The following is a 21265-nucleotide window of genomic DNA, read 5'->3' on the forward strand; positions in this document are numbered from 1 at the left end:
AGGCTTCTATGCTAATTTCTTAGAACTTGAAGGTCGCCTCTAATCTGAATGCATTTGACAGTTTTCACCACTAGAGGGCGTTAGTTCATGTATGTGATATAGATAACATTGAGCTCATGCACGTGAAGTTACCTAGGAGTCAGCACGTATTGGCTAAAATGCAAGTCTGTCAAAACAACTGAAATAAGGGGGCAGTTTGCAGAGGCATAGATACAAGGTAATTACAGAGGTAAAACGTGTATTATCATAACTGTGTTGGTTTTGCAAAACTGGGGAATGGGTAATAAAGGGATTATCTATTTTTTTAAACAACAAAAATTCTGGTGTTGACTATCCCTTTAAAGTAAAAGGTAGATTCTTTTACAGTGGAAAACATTTTCAGTGCCAATACTAAGAGGCCTATCTATCAAGCCGTCAACTATGCTGCATTCGCCGGCACCAATAGGCTCGCCTAACATCGCGGCCGCAGACCTGAATACAATCTCCATATTTATTAAAAAAGCAGGCAAAAAGCCGCACACCAAGTACGGGGCGATGAGCAGCGGACTGTTGTTAACTAACAGTCATCGATCTCGCTGCTTTTCGGCTTTTTCCCAACTTTATTTATAAAGTCACTAAACACCTCCAGTATACTAAAATGTTTAACCCGTATGCCGCCGCTCTCGGAGCCCACGCAACTTTAATAAAGCTATTAACCCCTATCCCACCGCTCCCGGACCCCACTGCAACTAAATAAAGTTATTAACCCCTATCCCGCTGCTCCCGGACCCCTCCACAACTAAATAAATGTATTAACCCCTATCCCGCTGCTCCCGTACCCTGCCGCAACTAAATAAAAGTATTAACCCCTATCCCGCCGCTCCCGGACCCCGCTGCAACCTAAATAAATGTATTAACCCCTAAACCCCTGGCCTCCCACATCACTACCACTTACTAAACCTATTAACCCCTAAACTGCCAGCCCCCCACGTCGCCATAAACTAAATTAAGCTATTAACCCCTAAACCTAACAACTCGCTAACTTTACATTATAATTACCTCATCCCTATCTTATAATACATTTAAACTTACCTGTAGAATTAAAATAAACTATATAAAACTATTTATTAACCTACCCTATTATACTACAATTACATTAAACTATATAAAACTATTAATTAACCTACCCTAACTATTATACTAAAATTCATTAAACTATATTAAACTATTAATTAACCTACCCTAACTATTATACTAAAATTACATTAAACTGCAAATTAAACTAACTATATTACATATTTAAAAACATAATCCTACTCAAATTATTTAAATCTACAATTAAAAATTACTAAATTACAAAAAAATAACAACTAAGTTACAAAAAATAAAAAACACTTAATTACACAAAATAAAAAAAGAAATGATCAAATATTTAAACTAATTACACCAAATTTAATAGCCCTATCAAAATAAAAAATCCCTATCAAAATAAAAAAGCCCCCCCAAAATAAAAAAACCCTAGTCTACAATAAACTACCAGGGCCTTTTGTGGGGCATTGCCCCAAAGAAATCAGCTCTTTTACCTGTAAAAAAAAAAATACAAGCACCCCCTCAACAGTAAAACCCACCACCCACACAACCAACCCCCCCAAATAAAAATCTACGTAAAAAAAACCTAAGCTCCCCATTGCCCTGAAAAGGGCATTTGTATGGGCATTGCCCTTAAAAGGGCATTTAGCTCTTTTACTGCCCAAAGTCCCTAAGCTAAAATTAAAACCCACCCAATAAACCCTTAAAAAAAACCTAACACTAACCCCCGAAGATCCACTTACAGTTTTCGAAGACCAGACATCCATCCTCATCCAAGTGGCAGAAGTCCTCATCGAAGTCGGCAGAGGTCTTCATCCAAGTGGGCTGAAGTCTTCATCCAAGTGGGCAGAAGTCTTCATCCAGACGGCATCTTCTATCTTCATCCATCCGGCACGGAGCGGCTCCATCTTCAAGACATCCGGCGCAGAGCATCCTCTTCTTATGACGAATCTTAAAGAATGAAGTTTCCCTTTAAATGACGTCATCTAAGATGGCGTCCCTTACATTCAGATTGGCTGATAGAATTCTATCAGCCAATCGGAATTAAGGGGGAAATCAGCCAATAGAATGCGAGCTCAATCCTATTGGCTAATTGGATCAGCCAATAGATTGAAAGCTCAATCCTATTGGCTGATTGCAACAGTCAATAGGATTTCCCCCCCTTAATTCCTATTGGCTGATAGAATTCTATCAGCCAATCGGAATGTAAAGGGATGCCATCTTGGATGATCTATTCTAGCCCTTAATCTTCTTTCTTAAAAAAAAAAAAGAAAAAACATGGCAAAAGCAAAATACACGATTCTCAAAATCACAACCATAATTAAAATAACTATTGCAGCATTATACAAAAAATACATATAATAAAACATTGTATATACATGCAAAATATACTTATCTCCTAGTTTCACTATTGTACAATAAATACATTTAATAAAACCTATATACATGAAAAATATACCTAGCTCCTAGTTTTACTATTGTACAATAAATACATATAATAAACATTGCAAGAGAGAAAGGAAGACAGCGCACCTCCGACTCAAGGTAAAAAATTTTAATGGGTGAAAGATGACACACACTAGTAATGCAACTTACTAGAGCAAGGATAAAAACAAGCCTCAAGATAAGGTAAAGTTGTAATCCAAGTTGGTAGCGTGGCGGCGTCCGTAGCAATGAAGAAACCATCAGTGTTCCACAAATTCAAAAGAACATGGCTGTTTTTTTCGGCATATACAGGGAGTGCAGAATTATTAGGCAAATGAGTATTTTGACCACATCCTCTTTATGCATGTTGTCTTACTCCAAGCTGTATAGGCTCGAAAGCCTACTACCAATTAAGCATATTAGGTGATGTGCATCTCTGTAATGAGAAGGGGTGTGGTCTAATGACATCAACACCCTATATCAGGTGTGCATAATTATTAGGCAACTTCCTTTCCTTTGGCAAAATGGGTCAAAAGAAGGACTTGACAGGCTCAGAAAAGTCAAAAATAGTGAGATATCTTGCAGAGGGATGCAGCACTCTTAAAATTGCAAAGCTTCTGAAGCGTGATCATCGAACAATCAAGCGTTTCATTCAAAATAGTTAACAGGGTCGCAAGAAGCGTGTGGAAAAACCAAGGCGCAAAATAACTGCCCATGAACTGAGAAAAGTCAAGCGTGCAGCTGCCAAGATGCCACTTGCCACCAGTTTGGCCATAGTTCAGAGCTGCAACATCACTGGAGTGCCCAAAAGCACAAGGTGTGCAATACTCAGAGACATGGTCAAGGTAAGAAAGGCTGAAAGACGACCACCACTGAACAAGACACACAAGCTGAAACATCAAGACTGGGCCAAGAAATATCTCAAGACTGATTTTTCTAAGGTTTTATGGACTGATGAAATGAGAGTGAGTCTTGATGGGCCAGATGGATGGGCCCGTGGCTGGATTGGTAAAGGGCAGAGAGCTCCAGTCCGACTCAGACGCCAGCAAGGTGGAGGTGGAGTACTGGTTTGGGCTGGTATCATCAAAGATTAGCTTGTGGGGCCTTTTCGGGTTGAGGATGGAGTCAAGCTCAACTCCCAGTCCTACTGCCAGTTTCTGGAAGACACCTTCAAGCAGTGGTACAGGAAAAAGTCTGCATCCTTCAAGAAAAACATGATTTTCATGCAGGACAATGCTCCATCACACGCGTCCAAGTACTCCACAGCGTGACTGGCAAGAAAGGGTATAAAAGAAGAAAATCTAATGACATGGCCTCCTTGTTCACCTGATCTGAACCCCATTGAGAACCTGTGGTCCATCATCAAATGTGAGATTTACAAGGAGGGAAAACAGTACACCTCTCTGAACAGTGTCTGGGAGGCTGTGGTTGCTGCTGCACGCAATGTTGATGGTGAACAGATCAAAACACTGACAGAATCCATGGATGGCAGGCTTTTGAGTGTCCTTGCAAAGAAAGGTGGCTATATTGGTCACTGATTTGTTTTTGTTTTGTTTTTGAATGTCAGAAATGTATATTTGTGAATGTTGAGATGTTATATTGGTTTCACTGGTAAAAATAAATAATTGAAATGGGTATATATTTGTTTTTTGTTAAGTTGCCTAATAATTATGCACAGTAATAGTCACCTGCACACACAGATATCCCCCTAAAATAGCTAAAACTAAAAACAAACTAAAAACTACTTCCAAAAATATTAATGAGTTTTTTGGGTTCATTGAGAACATGGTTGTTGTTCAATAATAAAATTAATCCTCAAAAATACAACTTGCCTAATAATTCTGCACTCCCTGTAATTGACAGCACACGTCACTGGACGTCCTTCCAGATAGTGCTACGGGTCCACAGGATGACCAAAAGAGCTCAACGCGTTTCGCTGGTGACAACCCAGCTTTCTCAAGAGTCACTCTTGAGAAATCCGGGTTGTCACCGGCGAAACGTATATTCATGTAAAATATACCTAGCTCCTAGTTTCAATATTGCACATATAAATAATATTGCCATGCAATACTGTCTAAAGGGATAATTTACATTAAACCTTCAATGTAGGTGGCGATGCTGTTTAGAAAATATCACCAGTATCAGAAAAGCATCGCCACCCACAGAGATGTATAGTAAAATGCCTCTCTGCGAAACTGTCTTCAAACACTGATTTGACCTCTTTTGAAAAATTCACAGGCAATCTTGATCCCCCAATAGATCCCTTTTGAATATGTCGACACTTTGATGATGCTTTGATCATCGGGAACTAAAAGTGAAATAGTTTACATGGTAAAGATTATTCTGTTGAATCATTCTTTTTCTGCAAAAGGTTCTGTTTTTGAATACCATAAATGTGAATTATACTTATCAATATTTGATCTGATTCTGTACAGATAATTGCAGATTACTTAATTTGGATCAATTTTACTTTTACTTACTATTAATAATAGTTACATATTTAATAATCCGTTTAGGGCACATGATACGTTCTTAGTAAAATCAGATCAGAGTGTATATCAGTAACACTAATATCTTGGTGATATCCTGGTAAATGCTTTTTTTAAATAAGCGGCAAATGGCCTCAATATATTTCAGGCTCTTTAGAGCTATGATTGGTAGTTCAGTTTCAGCTAAAAGCTCTCTTGAACCATCAAACAAGAATAACCCTGCATAATATCAGACAAGAGTTTTACAGGAAATTTTCTGAAACCATGGAAGCAAACATGAAGCACAAAGCAATGTCCTTCTGCGAGGAATATAATGTCAGCTATTTGATTGATGGAAGTAACTCTGGAGTTAAACTTTTCAGCAGGATTAACATGAGACCATTACAGCACCAGTAGTGCAATCTCAGTCAGTGACATGAAAAAGCAAATGTTATTAATATTATTATCATCATCATCATCATCATCATCATCATTAATTTCTACCAGCATTCAACACTGCATTAAACAGGGAAAGTTCAGAGAAGATAATACCCCATTCTATATCATTACCATAAGTGGCCTATTTATCAGTTGAGAGGATAGAGAAATAAGAACTGTAAATTTATACTTAGAAGAGCTAACATTCTAAAGGTACTGCAAATAGACTGTTCTCCAGGGTAGTTGGATCCACTTTGCCTGAAATCCTGTTTGTTTCAGTAATCTACAAGATTCAATCCAACAACAAGCCAGCTATAGACTATATCAACTAATGGGAAAGAGACACAGACCAACACAGTCTCTTCAATTAAAGGGATATGAAATTCAAAAACTTTCTTTCCAATTTTCTTCTCTTATCAAATTTGTTTTGCTCCCATGATATCCTGTGTTGAAGAGATTCCTAGGTAGGTGTTTAGAGATCTACATGGCAGGAAATAGTTCTGCCATCTAGTGCTCTTGTAAATAAAGAACATTCTTGTAAAACTGCTGCCATATAGTGCTCCAGAAATGGGTTGGCTCCTAAGCATACATCCCTGCTTTTCAACAAAAGATACCAAGGGAACAAAGAAAAATTGATAATGGAAGTAAATTAGAATTTTTTTTTTAAAACTGCATGCTCTATCTGAATCATGAAAGAAAAGTTTTGGGTTTCATGTCCCTTAAACACTACCAAACATAGGAAGTATAATTACTTGTAATGATGTTTTCTTAACTTTTATGTTTTCTGGCATCACAGAAAAACTACAATGTATCGACAAATAATGACAATATCCGTGATTCATTAGAACTTTCAGTAGATGGACTGATGTTTCCTTTGAATTTAACTCTTGCATTGCTTAGCCTTCTTGAGTGATTCAGAAGATTAGACAAAAGAATCAGAAGACTTCTGGCTTCAGGATAGTCATGATTTTCAGATTCTCTGTCCTTCTGGCAAGACACAACCACTTTTACTTTGCCAATTCACATTTCACATTTCTTTCTCTAAACTTATTTTAGGTTTGGGTATATTTTACTAAATGTTATAGAAAATAAAAGACATTTCACTAGGCTTGTGTTTCTGTTCCTCTGATTATAAAAGGAGTGTAATTAAGATACTTCTATGCTCATTTTATTTCTTGGGAGAAAATTCCAGAGTCCTAAGTGCAAAGATTTGTTTTTCCCCTTCCATGCCTTCTTATGGATTGTTTTGGTACCAGCCCACCAGTGTTGATCATATGCTATTGGAACTGATAACATAAGAAGGCTTTACCATAACACAACTTTTATATAGGGGTCTCCCCTTTTTTAATCTTCTCTCTAAATCTGTGTTCAGTGTGGTCTTAGTTTTGCTTTTCATGGTCTAAAGCTGCCATAGTAAAAGAGGGGTCACTTAGAGCTCTGACTAATTCTTTTTAATGTTAAGTTAAAATAAGCTATATAATAACCAACGATAGTTCATATAAATAAATATAAAAAAACAGATTTATCATAAATATTAACTGGAATTTCACTACAAATTTACATACAAACGAACTTAATTTGCATAGTTTGAAATAATATTTGTCTACAAAAATGTATTTAAATCTATGCAACTAATCAGATCTTTGAATAATTAAATAAAAATATCATCTAAGCTACAATGGATATTAGGATATAACAGATGGTTACTTTAAAAGCAAATTTTAATGCCTGCTTGGGGAACTGCATTTGTTATGTTGGTGTCTTAAAAATTACAGAAACCCTGTGAAAGGGACTATGACCCTGAGAAAATGGTTCCTACTTGTTTATTTAAATCAATTTCTATTTAGTTTAACAAGTAATTATGGATAAATGCAGAACATGTTTCATTTGTACACAATAACATATGGATGAGGATGTTTTGGAATAATTCAGTACTTATGCATTTTCTAACATCTTATCCTTTTCATATTTAGACATATTTTACTGGAAACAGACTCAGATGAAAATTCAAGATCATTTGTTGTGAAAATGCAAATTTGAAGAACATACACCCATATAAAAAATGTATAATACAAAATTAAGCCTTCAGCTATGGTATCCTGTAGCTAAGAAATTATTGCTGTTTCACTGGAGCAAATATGACGCACCAAAGTTTGACACTCTATTTTCTCGCCTCAATAACTTATTCATTACAGAAACACTGTATGCTTGTATGGGAATGTGCAGGAGAATTACACATTTTCCTAAAGTCATTTGCTTATTTGAGCCAAATCAGAGGAAATCCAGGAAAACTTACATGGGTAGTTAAATAATTCTTTAGATTGTTGTGTTCATTAATCAATCATTTGTGGTGGAATATCTTCGGTTGTTCTGTATGGTCTATCCCAATCAATTACAAGAGGTATAGGAAACTTATAATTAAACTCCCATGGTTCACAAAGAGCATGCAATGTTTATAGAATTTTTTCTTTTACTTCTGTACTTTTCTCTCATTGAATTCTTTATTGACAAGCTAGCCTACAGTCAGGAGCAGCAATGTACTACTGGAATCTCATAGGCGATTATATTATATTATATATAAAAAATATAATTAGTGCGCCAGCGGTCAAGAAGTTACTGACACTAATACAATGAATTGTAAAGTGTTTGTGAAAAGACAATCAAAATAGTGTTGGTTGAAAAAATAAAATTAATTTAAAGTGATTCCTAAGTAAACACTCAGATAACATTGAATGCTGGTGGATTAATATGGTCATATCAATATACTCCTTAGCATAAAAGGGGTACTAACATTAAAATGCAAAACAATGGTCACTAATAGACACAATGATATAGTGATATCGTCCCAAAAAACAAAGTTCTTGAGGTTATAAATGTAATGGGTTTATTCTCCAAATCACATGAGGCAAGCACTTCTTCAAACGATCCCTGTTGGTGGCCCAGGGGGGGTAGATACTAAACAGAAAAGGAGATAAAAGAAGGCGCCAACATAGTGCGATTACCAGTGAGATGGGACACGCAGTGCAAGTAAAATCAAATACTCACAGGATAACAGACACTTGAGAAGTGTCACAAAAGCATCCTGGACCCTCTGAGTCGTCCAGCTGACTCCCACTCCACTGTGGTAATGAAACCGCTCGTCACTGCCAATCAAGGTAGCTACGCTGGTGGTCTCAGATCCGCTTTTTGTCTTGGCTGCAGTCAGTGTTGCAAAAGGGACTGGCTAAAAATCCACTCGATCCAGGATGTAGCAGTTCAAATCAGTATACTCCAAAGAGGAGTAAAACAGCCGGGCAAATTTGATATTAGTTGTAAATTGGCAAATCAAATATTACCAAAGGTAGAAAAGAAAGTTCGTGGCTACAATCTTAAAATATGTAAGACTTTAATGGCACTAAAGTCTTACATATTTTAAGATTGTAGCCACGAACTTTCTTTTCTACCTTTGCCCGGCTGTTTTACTCCTCTTTGGAGTATACTGATTTGAACTGCTACATCCTGGATCGAGTGGATTTTTAGCCAGTCCCTTTTGCAACACTGACTGCAGCCAAGACAAAAAGCGGATCTGAGACCACCAGCGTAGCTACCTTGATTGGCAGTGACGAGCGGTTTCATTACCACAGTGGAGTGGGAGTCAGCTGGACGACTCAGAGGGTCCAGGATGCTTTTGTGACACTTCTCAAGTGTCTGTTATCCTGTGAGTATTTGATTTTACTTGCACTGCGTGTCCCATCTCACTGGTAATCGCACTATGTTGGCGCCTTCTTTTATCTCCTTTTCTGATTATATTATATTAGTTATATTGTAGCTATCTTAGGGTTTATTTTATAGGTAAGTATTTAGTTTTAAATAGGAATAATTTAGGTAATGATAGGAATTTTTATTTAGATTTATTGTAATTATATTTAAGTTAGGGGGTGTTAGGGTTAGACTTAGGTTTAGGGGTTAATACATTTAGTATAGTGGCGGCGACGTTGGGGGCAGCAGATTAGGGGTTAATAAGTGTAGATAGGTGGCGGCGATGTTATTGACAGCAGATTAGGGGATAATAATATTTAACTAATGTTTGCGAGGCGGGAGTGTGGCGGTTGAGGGGTTAATATGTTTATTATAGTGGCAGCAACATTGGGGGCGGCAGATTAGGGGTTAATAAGTGTAGGTAGGTGGTGGCGACATTAGGGGCAGCAGATTAGGGGTTAATAAATATAATGGAGGTGTCGGCGATGTAGGGGGCAGCAGATTAGGGGGTTAATAAGTATAAGATTAGGGGTGTTTAGACTTGGGGTTCATGTTAGGGTGTTAGGTGTAGACATAATTTTTTTTCCCCCATATGAATCAATGGGGCTGCGTTACTGAGTTTTACGCTGCTTTTTGGCAAGTGTTACACTTTTTCTCAGCCGGCTCTCCCCGTTGATACCTATGGGGAAATCATGCATGAGCATGTACGACCAGCTCACCGCTGACTTAAGCAGCGCTGGTATTGGAGTGCGGTAATGAGCAAGATTTTGCTCAACTTTCACTTCTTGTCTTTTAACAATGGGTTTGTAACTTGTAATACCAGCGCGGTAGGTAAGTGAGTGGTGAGACAAAACTGCTCGTTACCACCGCACAGCTCAAAACAAAAAACTCGTAATCTAGCTGATAGTTATATGCAAGCAATAGAACTATAATAAAATGCTTTAAAACATTAGAGCATTTTTTTGCACTTTTAAGTCCATGTTCCATGCTAAATATCCCAATGCTTTGCTTAGACACAATTTAACAGTGCTATTTCAAACCATCAGAAACTCCTTTAAAGCACATTTACATTAGATTTCAGAGCTATTTTATTTAAACAGCCTTGACTTCTTGAAAAATAATTTTGGCTTTTCGCAAGTCATGCCTTGGTTGTTATCATGACTTTTCTCAATATTGATCTTATACATACTCAGAATGTTAGTTTTTCTTGGTGGTCTTTCTTGTTTTTAAATGAAATATTCTCTCACATTCAACTGATGCTTAACACACACTCTTCCTTGTTTCAAATGTAATGGTACAGCACAATTAAAATCTCACTTATAGCATATCAATCATGGCTGTATAATAACTTCATGGATAAAAAGATAAAGATTGAAATATACATATTTATCTGGAGAATGTGGTAAAGAACATCAATGTCATATAATATCAACTGGATTGTGTATTATATGTTCTTACAAAATAGATTGTACTCTTTATTTAAATTTGATTAATATATAAAGAGTATACAATACAAAATGTAGCTATAACAAGTGCATTTCAAGTCATTGCAGTTGCAAGATGTTAGTGCTAAGTAAATAGCAGAACTGTTTTATTACACATAGGGCCAACTTGTATATGACTATGAGACTTGTTCTTACTCTGACCTCTGGTGCTTTAGCCTTACAGACTATAGGATATGTTTATTTAATCTTTAATCAGTGCAGCCTCAGCAAGTTTGTCCACACTCAATCATATATCAGTTGGACATCTGGTATGAGGGCTTGGCAACAGAGTGCAAAGAGGCAGAGTGAGAGGGATTCAGTCAGTGTCAGAGGCCCATATTTTAAAAAGTAAGTTGGCCAGTGTGTGCTAGTGAGGAAAGGTCAGATGGTGAAATTACGTTTATCTGAGGTAGAACACAGACAAGCTTATGGCAGTAGGCCCATAGGGCCCATAACACATTGCCTAGGTATTTTGCTTAACTAATTTGAGGAAATTGAAAATAGAGAAAATGTATAAATCCATCTAGGTTTTCTTGTTCTATATGAACTGCTCAAGGATGATTAAAGCCAAGGAGGCCTATTTATCAAAGTTTTGCGGACCTGATCCGACAGTGCGGATCAGGTCCGCAAGACCTCGCTGAATGCAATACGCTCTTCGTATTCAGCATTGCACCAGCAGCTCACAAGAGATGCTGGTGCAGCGCCGCCCCCTGTAGACTCGCAGCCAATCGGCCGCCAGTAGGGAGGTGTCAACCAACCCGATCGTACTCGATCGGGTTGAATTGTGGTGATTCCTTTCCGCCTCCTCAGAGCAGGCGGACAGGGTTATGGAGCAGCGGTCTTTAGACAGCTGCTTCATAACTGCTATTTCTGGTGAGTCTGAAGGATTGCCAGAAACATGGGCCCACAAGCTCCATACATAGCTTGATAAATGGGCCTCAATATCTTAGACTAACAGGAATGGGTTGGTGAAGACATTTTCTAGTCCCTTGCTCTTTTCAGTCAACTCATAGGCTTATCAGTAAAAGGGCCCGTTTAGCATATAAATTGACAGTACAATGAGTTGTACTAAAGAGCTCACTGTTTTTAAACATGGCACTGTCAAATGATGCCACCTTTGTCACAAGTCCCTTTGTGAAATTTCTACCCTAAAAGATCTTCCCTTGTCAACTGTAAGCATGCAGGAGCAACAACAGCCCATTCATGTAGTGGTAAGCCACACAAATTCTGAAATGTGTAGCACATAGAAATTGCCTATTATCTGTTGCATCGTTCAGTACAGAGTTCCAAACTGTCTCTGGAAGCAACATCCGCACAAAAAACTTTGCACTGGATGCTTCAATAAATAGAATTTAATAACTGAGCAGCTGTACACAAATCTCATAATGCCAAGTAAAGGCTGGAGTGTTGTAAAGCACACAGACGATATACTCTGCAGCAATGGAAACATGTTCTCTAAAGTGATATATCACGCTTCGCTATCTGCAGTGAATCTGGGTATGATGGATGACAGGATACCACTACCTACCAGAATGCATAGTGCCTTCTGCAAAAATTGGTGGTGTAGGAATAATAGTCTGGGGTTGTTTTTCAGGGTTTGGGCCAGGCCCATTAGTTCCAGTGAAGGGTCATCTTAATGCTACAGGATACAAAAACAATTTAGACAATTGGGTGCTTCCACTTTGTGGCAATAATTTGGTTGAAGGCACTATCCTGCTCCAGCATGTCTGTGCCTCTGTGCACAAAGTTAGGCCCATGAAGGCACGGTTTGATGAGTTTAGTGTGGAGGAACTTGAGTGACATCCACAGAGCCCTTACCTTAACCTTTTGGGATGAATAGGAATGCTAATTATGAGCCAAACCTTCTCCTCCAACATCCATGCCTTATCAAAAAATCTTGTAGGAAAGCTTTCCCAGAAGAGTGTGGACTGTTATAGCCGAAGGGGGGGGGGCTCCAAATTAATGTCTACTGTTTTTTAATGGGATGTCCTACAAGATCATATAGGGGTGATGGTTATGGAATCATTACCGCTAACAAAATGGAATCTTAATTTTGGACTCCTCAATGTAGCCACCTTTTGCAGATATAACAGCCAAACACACTTTCTTCAATATAAATCTAGTATTGCAGAAGTTCCCACAGATGTGTTATACTTGTAGGTTGCTTTGCTTTTACCCTTCAGTCCAGTTCATCCCAAATCAGTTCAATGGCGTTAAATTATAGAGACTGGTGCTGTCCATTCCATGATTTAAAGCCAACATCTTGTTCTTGTCTTCTAATGTAGTTATGACATAGGAGTCCATTTATTAATGTGCAGACGGACATGATCCGATACGCATACGCTGTCAGCATTTATCATTGCACCAGCAGTTCTTGTGAACTACTGGTGCATTACCACCCCCTGCAGATTCACAGCCAATTGGCTGCTAGCAGGGGGTGTCAATCAGCGCGATCATATTCGATCGGGCGGATTGCTGTCCGTCACCTCAGAGGTGGCGGAAAAGTTAAGGAGCAGCAGTTTTAGTACCTCTGCTTCTTAACTTCTGCTTTAGCCGGAACTGAAGCGGAGTGGGTCGGAGGCAGCATCTGCTGCTTCTTAAATAGACCCCATAATCTGGAGGTAAGCTTTGGATTATTATCTTGCTGTAGGATGAACCTCTGACCAACTAGGTTTATACTAGAGGGTATTGCATGCCATTGAACAATCTTATAGTAGTCTTTTTTTGTTCAGGGTGCTCCTCACCATGTACAAATCACCAACTCTGGATCCAGCAAGAGTCCCAGACCAAAATGCTTCCTCCTCCATTTTTGACAGTTGGTGTCCCACAATGAGAAACCATCCTTTCGCCTTTTTGATAATGTACTAAAACCCAGCATTATATAATGAAGATTTTGGGGTCTATCTATCAAGCTCCGAATGGAGCTTGAGGCCCCGTGTTTCTGATGAGCCTGCAGGCTCACTAGAAACAGCAGTTATGAAGCAGCTGTCTAAAGACCGCTGCTCCATAACTCTGTCCGCCTGCTCTGATGAGGCGGACAGGAATCGCCACAATTCAACCTGATCGAGTATGATTAGGTTGATTGACACCTCCCTGCTGGCAACCGATTGGCCGCAAGTCTGCAGGGGGGGGGGGAGTTGCACCAGCAGCTCTTGTGAGCTGCTGGTGCAATGCTAAATACGGAGAGCGTATTGCTCTCCGCATTAAGCGATGTCTGTCGGACCTGATCCGCACTGTCAGATCAGGTCCAACAGACATTTGATAATTCGGCCTTTTTGATTCATCTGTCCATAAGACCTTCTTCCACTTTTCAGTAGTCCACTGGCAGTGCTTTTTTTTTTTCCCAGGAAAGCCTTTTTCTTACTTTTCCATTTCAGCAATGGCTTTCTTACTGCAACTTGACCTGTCAAGCTTGCAGCTCAAACTCTTGAGAGTGAATTGAAAGTGAAACTTGCTTGCTTTAATCAATTTTAAGCTGCACTTAAAGTTGTTGTCCTGTGAGTTGCCGATTATGCAAGCTGTTGATTATTTGACACTTCATTTCTGATTCTGTTAATGCTTTGGATCTGCTAGTTGTCTTCCTGTTAAAGATTCCTTCAGTTTCCAAATGCCTTTTGATTTTCTAGTAAACTGTATTCACTGACACCTTGGCTTTCTTAGCAATTTGCATAAATAGAAGACCTACACTTTTAAGGGTTATAATAGCAGCCTGTCATCCTTTGCTAATTGCCTTTTTTCTCTCCATTATAATAGCAAAAAATGACTAGTATGTCTTATACAACTCTCATGATATTCTCTAAGTATTTTACCTGGAGAACTCACTGATTTATCTCACTAGCTGTAGGCAAATGTAATGTGTATTAAACTAGAAGCAAATGCAAGATAAATTATAGTGAAAAAATTCCAGCTTATTTTGTATTTACTGCAAACTGGAAAATGTTTGGTCTTTGGGCTCTGGGTGGGATACTGGTTGGTATTAATCTAAATTCTACTTTTTGTTTTGGACTGTTTTGCCTCCTAATTTTTCTTTTACTGCTCTGACACTTGATAGAGGCCCAAAATAAAACCAAGTAGCACACCCAGCAAAAATGTTGGCTTTAGCCTAGGATACAGAAAATAGATGCAACTGATTCCTAAAATATAGGTAACACTTGTTTAAAAATCCATAGTGTTGTCATCGTTTTCAGCTATAAAAATCAGTGGAACAGGTTGAGCTAATTACTTGTTCTTGCTGTGTATTAATGGTTGTAGAAATGAGAATTTAAACACTTTTAGAAGTAAAGTTTGTGCAAATAAACTATATAAACTATATATTGTTTTTTTCAGCAGACTCTGCAGATTCAAAATATACCATTATTATATGTGTTTGTATCATCAGGTTTAAAAAATTTAAAAAAAGTGTATTTTTTTTACTCCTGACAATAAATAATAGTATGTAATTTTATTTTTTTAAGCTCTATCATCAAAACCTGTGTGGATAAATATTTGTAGCAGGTAACCTGTCTGAAATAAGCAGAAATTAAGAACATTTCACTGTTTTTTTCCACTGTTTTATTGCAGGCATGTCAATTTGATAAATTATCAAAACAGCATCTTAGAATTTACTGTACTGTTTTTAGCAATTAAACAGTTCTAGCCACCTTAGAAATTAAAATGGGGTACACAAAGCACACATTTGCAGAAAGTACACCCCATCAAATGAGGGGCTACAAGCATTTCTGGCATGAATTTGGGGTGTGCAGCAATTAATAGGGGCCGGTTTTTCAAGGGCCGAATGGCGCCTGATGCCTCTGTTTCCGGGGGAGCCTTTAGGCTCGCCGGAAACAGAAGTTATGAAGTCTTAAGACCGCTGCTCCTTAACTGGTCCTCTGCCTCTGAGGCTGCGGATATCAATTCGTCCGATCCTATACGATTGGGGTGAATGACACCCCCTGTTAGCGGCCGCGAATCTGCAGGGGGAGGCATTGCACAAGCAGTCCACTAGAACTGCTTTTGCAATGTTAAATGCTGACAGCGTATGCTTTCGGCATTCAGTGATGTCTGGCAGACATGATAGGCTACAGCGTATCATGTCCGCCAGACTTTGATAAATCGGCCCCATGGAATAAGTTGCATTGCTAAAAAAAAAAAAAAAATTCTAAGCAAAGACCCATATTCCACTTATTATTTTTAAATTGTCTATTTTTGTGCTAGCAATTCGTGTAGCCCCTTATTTGATGCACCAAGGGGTGTACTTTCCAAAAATGTGTTCTTTATTCAATGTATTTTAGTTTCCCAGGTTTCTACAGCTGTCTGATTGCAGATATACAGTAACCCATAATAGTTAAATGGCTATTTTTGTAAGATGATTTCAAGATTGCCATGTCTGCAATTAAACAGTTCTAGCCACTTGGAAAATTAAAAAATGGTACACAAAGTACACATTTGTAGAAAGTACACCCTTTGGCGCATCAAATGAGGGGCTACATGTATCTCTAGCACATAATTGAGGTGCGCAACAATTAATGGAATATGGTGCTTTGCATAAAAAAAATATTTATTTTTAGCAAAGAGCCATATTCTACTTATTATTACATTGTCTATTTTTGTGCTAGCAATAAATGTAGTCCCCATTTGATGCGCCAAAGGGTGTACTTTTCAATAATATATAGTTTATTTAATGTATCTTAATTTCCCAGGTGGCTACAGCTGTCTGATTGCAGACATAACCCGGTAAAGTTAAAAGACTATTTTTTTTTTTTTTTTTTTAATTCTCTTTACAAAATAAATAGATATTTTTAAAGGAATTGTTGCTAGAAAATATATAATTTTTATTGCAAAAAACTCCAGAAGTTTTGAAAGATGGAGAGAGCTGCGTAAAGAGGGTGTTTTACTCATCTTCCCTGCACGCTAAAAGACTGATTATAAATATATATATATATATTTATTTTTTTTTAAATAGCATTCATCTACCATTTATTAATTTGTAACCATATTATCCAGGTGATCATGGGATTACAAATATAATATTGGTCCGTATTGTAAAAGGGAATGCGATATTTCTCAGCTAGGTGATCACTGCGGTAAGTTACCACGGTGATCATTTAGCTATAATACTTAAACCAATATTTATTTTTTAAACATGTATTTTGGGGGTCTCTAGGCAATTTTTATTTTTATTTATGTGCCTTTAGAGACCCCAAATTCCTTTTTTTCCACTTTTTTAAATATATATATATTTTTTTTTACTTTTTTATTTTTTACTGTACACTCCCAAAACTTATACCATTGGAAAGGGTAGACGATTACCTTTCCAATGGTGGGTCATGGAGGTCTGTAGCTGTGGGTCAGTTTTAAATAAAGTTGCGCAGTGACGTCATTGCGTCATTGTGAGTGACGTAACTTCACAAAACGTGAAGCCCCGACAATGTTTGTCACTATACAGGCCAGATTGCAGGGGTGGAAGTGGATGGAGGTCTCCAGAACTCCACAAAGGTGGAGGAGTGCTAGTGACGGCTGAGCCGTCGTTAGCACCTGAGGGGGAAACTTTGCGATGGCTCAGCAGCATCGTTAGCGCTCAAGGTGTTAAAATTCAGTGGGGTCCAAAATAGCCCGTCCATACTATCAGGCTACATAGCAAATATTGGTCCAGGAAAAGCCCTCAAAGGTTCAATAATGAATAGTATGGGCTCGATTTAACAAGCCCTTCGCCTCGCTATGCCTGCAGTCAGTATTTATCAAGCAGTGGTCACCAGACTGCTGCTTCCTAGCCTCTTCTCCACCTCTTAGGTGGAGAATTTCAAATTCTCTGGTCTCATCTGACTGGGGAGATTGACAGCTCCTGCCCGTGCGTGATTGGCTTTTGCGCGGGCAGGGGCGGATTTTTGCCTATCAGAGGCGAGCTGGGGCAGATAGGCACATATGTACACTTCTGTCTGACATGGCTTGATAAATCGAGCCCTATGAGTGAAGCCTTGAATATAACCTACAGTTGACACTGTCCTGTGTATAATAGTCTTTGTAGGTACAAAAGGAGAAGAAAAAGTGTGTCTTCAGACAAGCCAAAGCCACAAGGGAAATAGCAGAGAGGGAGTACGTCATGATCCAAAAGAGTGATAAGAGTCCAAGTAATGTTTAAACACTTTTTGAACAGTAGGAGCAAAACTGGATGGTAGATGCAAAGTCCAAAAAAACCCACCAAAGCACAGCCAGTCAGAACTACCTAAAAATGTTGGTAGCAAACAAACAGAAATGATGATATATAAAGGCCCCATAACATGAAACAGTAAATCCCCAAAAACAGATTCAATTGTGTAAAAAAAAAAAAAAAAAAAAAAAAGACGATGTAAAAACAAAAGCCTTCTCATAAAAATGACACAGAGAAGCACAATTTGAATAAAAGTTCCCCTGTATTGACTTAATAATTAATTGAGGATTAACTAATTAAAATGTATTTTTGTGCACTATTCACCCTGTCATAATCAAACACAAAAATATGAATTACCTAACTCACAAGTTAACTAATTCAAATGGCAACTAAGTATATGGAATAACATAGAACATGAAGTCATACATCACCTAAGATGCATGGAATGTTTTCACATAGTGAGCTCAAATCGATTGGCTGGCGGGGGGGGGGGGGGGGGGGGGGCATGGTTATACAGCTTGGTGGCATTCTGCTATGCAATACTATGCAACTCATAAATAAACTGTAATAATAAAGATTAATGAGACCTAATCAGAGTGTAGCTGGTGACTTTTAAGGGTTACTGCAAATTGATTCACCACAGTGGTGAATAATTTAAATCAATCAAGGTTTTCATGTATAGATTTTGCTGAAAGGAACATAATTATGCAAACACCTGCAAAGACAAGATGCCAAAGCTGTTTTCTCTATGATTCTTGCACATATTTTGTCAGCATGATCTGTAATATTGACAAAATGATAACACACAGAAAATGATGTTTCACATATTGCAGATGTAGCTGAGATAGAGAAAGTCCCTATCACAAACCCAGCTATTAACTACAAAATGTATGATAAATAACGCTTTTCAGTTATAAATCATTGCTTTGCAATCAGAGGTTACTTTAGATCAAACAAAACGAGAATAAAAGACCTTGTAGCGAAAATATATTTTTGTACTCTAGATAAAATTTGAAAACTATACCCAAAATGTTTTAAAATCCCATTTAATATATTATCAGTATGCATGGTTATTTGATATGAAGCAATGACTTAAAATGCAAATCCTTCAGACTTTTACTAGATTCTTCTATATTTTCAGGTAGTGTTGTCTGCGCCCCCTTCTTTTTTGTGCCCAAGGCAAGTGCCTCTGTTGCTTGCCGCTTGTTGGACTGATTAAGTTTCTTTATTTTGCATATGAATGGTTGTCATAGAAACATGATCTGTGTAACATTCTCAAGAAGTTTAAAAACCACATATTTATATTATCTATCATATCTATTCCTTTTGACATGGGCTCTCATTATATTTTCCCAAAACACAGCTAAAACATTTTATTATCTAGACGGTTTCGTACATTTTTAGAATCTTATATTTTGGCAGGCACTATTAGCAAAGAAAATATATATAAACAAAATAAATAAAAATACCTGGCATGGTGTTGTCCAGAAAAAATGCAATACAGCCACCCACAAACATTTCGGTAGTTAGCAGCACAGTAAGTATTTGATCCAATTCAATCACACCTGTGAAATATATAATACAATTTATTAAGCTCATATTTCAATAAATGACAGCGATGTTTCAGCATTTATATAGATATCTGAACTAAAGGAATAGAAGACCAGAAAATAATAAAGTGAAGTTCTTTTAGGATCATGTATAGTATTTCAGAAGCAAGATATCAGATGGTCAATACAAGTTATCGCAATTAATATGCTAAGTTTAAAGTCTCAGATTCTTATAGACTCAGCTGTTTTAGCCATTTGGATTTACATATCTTGGCATGTGTTCCTCTGACCCCCAAGACTTGTTTTAAAATGCCATGCTTGCCATAGTTTTATGCTACAGGCAAAATAACTAATTCACACAATTCTATTTAGTGGAAATTTATTGACCTCGCATTCTATTGGCTGTTCCGATCAGCCAATAGAATGCAAGGTCAATCCGATTGGCTGATTGGATCAGCCAATCGGATTGAACTTCAATCTGATTGGCTGATTGAATCAGCCAAACAGATTTTTCTTACCTTAATTCCGATTGGCTGATAGAATCCTATCAGCCAATCGGAATTCGAGGGACGCCATCTTGGATGACGTCCCTTAAAGGAACCATCATTTGTCGTTAGTCCGTCGGTTGAAGAGGATGGCTCCGCGTTGGCTGTATGGAAGATGGCTCCGCTCCGGATGGATGAAGACAGAAGACCCCGCTTGGATGAAGACTTCTACCGGATGGAGGACCTCTTCTTGCCCCACTTAGATGAAGACTTCTACCCGATGGAGGACCTCTTCTTGCCCCGCTTGGATGAAGACTTCTACTGGATGGAGGACCTATTGTTGCTCCACTTGGATGAAGAATTTGGCTCGGCTGGGTGAAGACAACTCAAGGTAGGGAGATCTTCAGGGTGTTAGTGTTAGGTTTATATAAGGGGGGTTTGAGTAGGGGTATGTGGTGGTGGGTTTTAATGTTGGGGGGTTGTATTTTTATTTACAGGTAAAAGAGCTGATTACTTTGGGGCAATGCCCCGCAAAAAGGCCCTTTTAAGGGCTGGTAAAAGAGCTGATTACTTTGTAATTTAGAATAGGGTAGGGCATTTTATTATTTTGGGGGGCTTTTTTATTTTATTAGGGGGCTTAGATTAGGTATAATTAGTTTAAACTTCTTGTAATTTTTTTATTTTCTGTAATTTAGTGTTTGTTTTTTTGTATTATAGATTAGTTTATTTAATTGTATTTTAGTTTAGATAATTGTAGTTAATATATTTAATTAATTTATTGATAGTGTAGTGTTAGGTGTATTTGTAACTTAGGTTAGGATTTATTTTACAGGTAATTTTGTAATTATTTTAACTAGGTAGCTATTAAATAGTTATTAACTATATAATAGCTATTGTACCTAGTTAAAATAAATACAAAGTTGTCTGTAAAATAAATATAAATCCAAAAATAGCTACAATGTAACTAATAGTTATATTGTAGCTATATTAGGGTTTATTTTATAGGAATCATTTATTTAATTATAGTAAATTTATTTAGATTGATTTAAATTATATTTAAGTTAGGGGGGGTGTTAGGGTTAGGGTTAGATTTAGGTTTAGGGGTTAATAACTTTATTATAGAAGCGGCGACGGTGGGGGAGGCAGATTAGGGGTTAATATTTGTAGCTAGGTGGCGGCAATGTTAGGTGGGGCAGATTAGGGGTTAATAAAATTTATTATAGTGTTTGCGAGGCGGGAGTATGGCGATTTAGGGGTTAATACATTTATTATAGTGGCGGCGAGGTCCGGTCGGCAGATTAGGGGTTAATAAGTGTAGGTAGGTGGCGGCGACGTTAGGGGGGGGCAGATTAGGGGTTAATAAATATAATGTAGGTGTCGGCGATGTTAGGGGCAGTCGATTAGGGGTTCATAGGGATAATGTAGGTTGCAGCGGTGTCCGGAGCGGCAGACTAGGGGTTAATAATATAATGTAGGTGTCAGT

General features: G+C 37.8%; 1 protein-coding gene across 1 annotated transcript in view; it reads right to left on the reverse strand.

Annotated features, from left to right (window-relative positions):
• Positions 1–21265, reverse strand: part of SLC23A1 (solute carrier family 23 member 1) — a 604245-nt gene that overhangs the window by 54904 nt on the left and 528076 nt on the right. Inside the window, exon 14 of the mRNA XM_053718546.1 lies at positions 19217–19312. Within this exon, the coding sequence (XP_053574521.1) occupies positions 19217–19312 (96 nt within the window). The remainder of the gene's footprint in view (positions 1–19216; positions 19313–21265) is intronic.

Source organism: Bombina bombina, chromosome 6, assembly GCF_027579735.1.
Source record: "Bombina bombina isolate aBomBom1 chromosome 6, aBomBom1.pri, whole genome shotgun sequence".
Taxonomy (NCBI): Eukaryota; Metazoa; Chordata; class Amphibia; order Anura; family Bombinatoridae; genus Bombina; species Bombina bombina.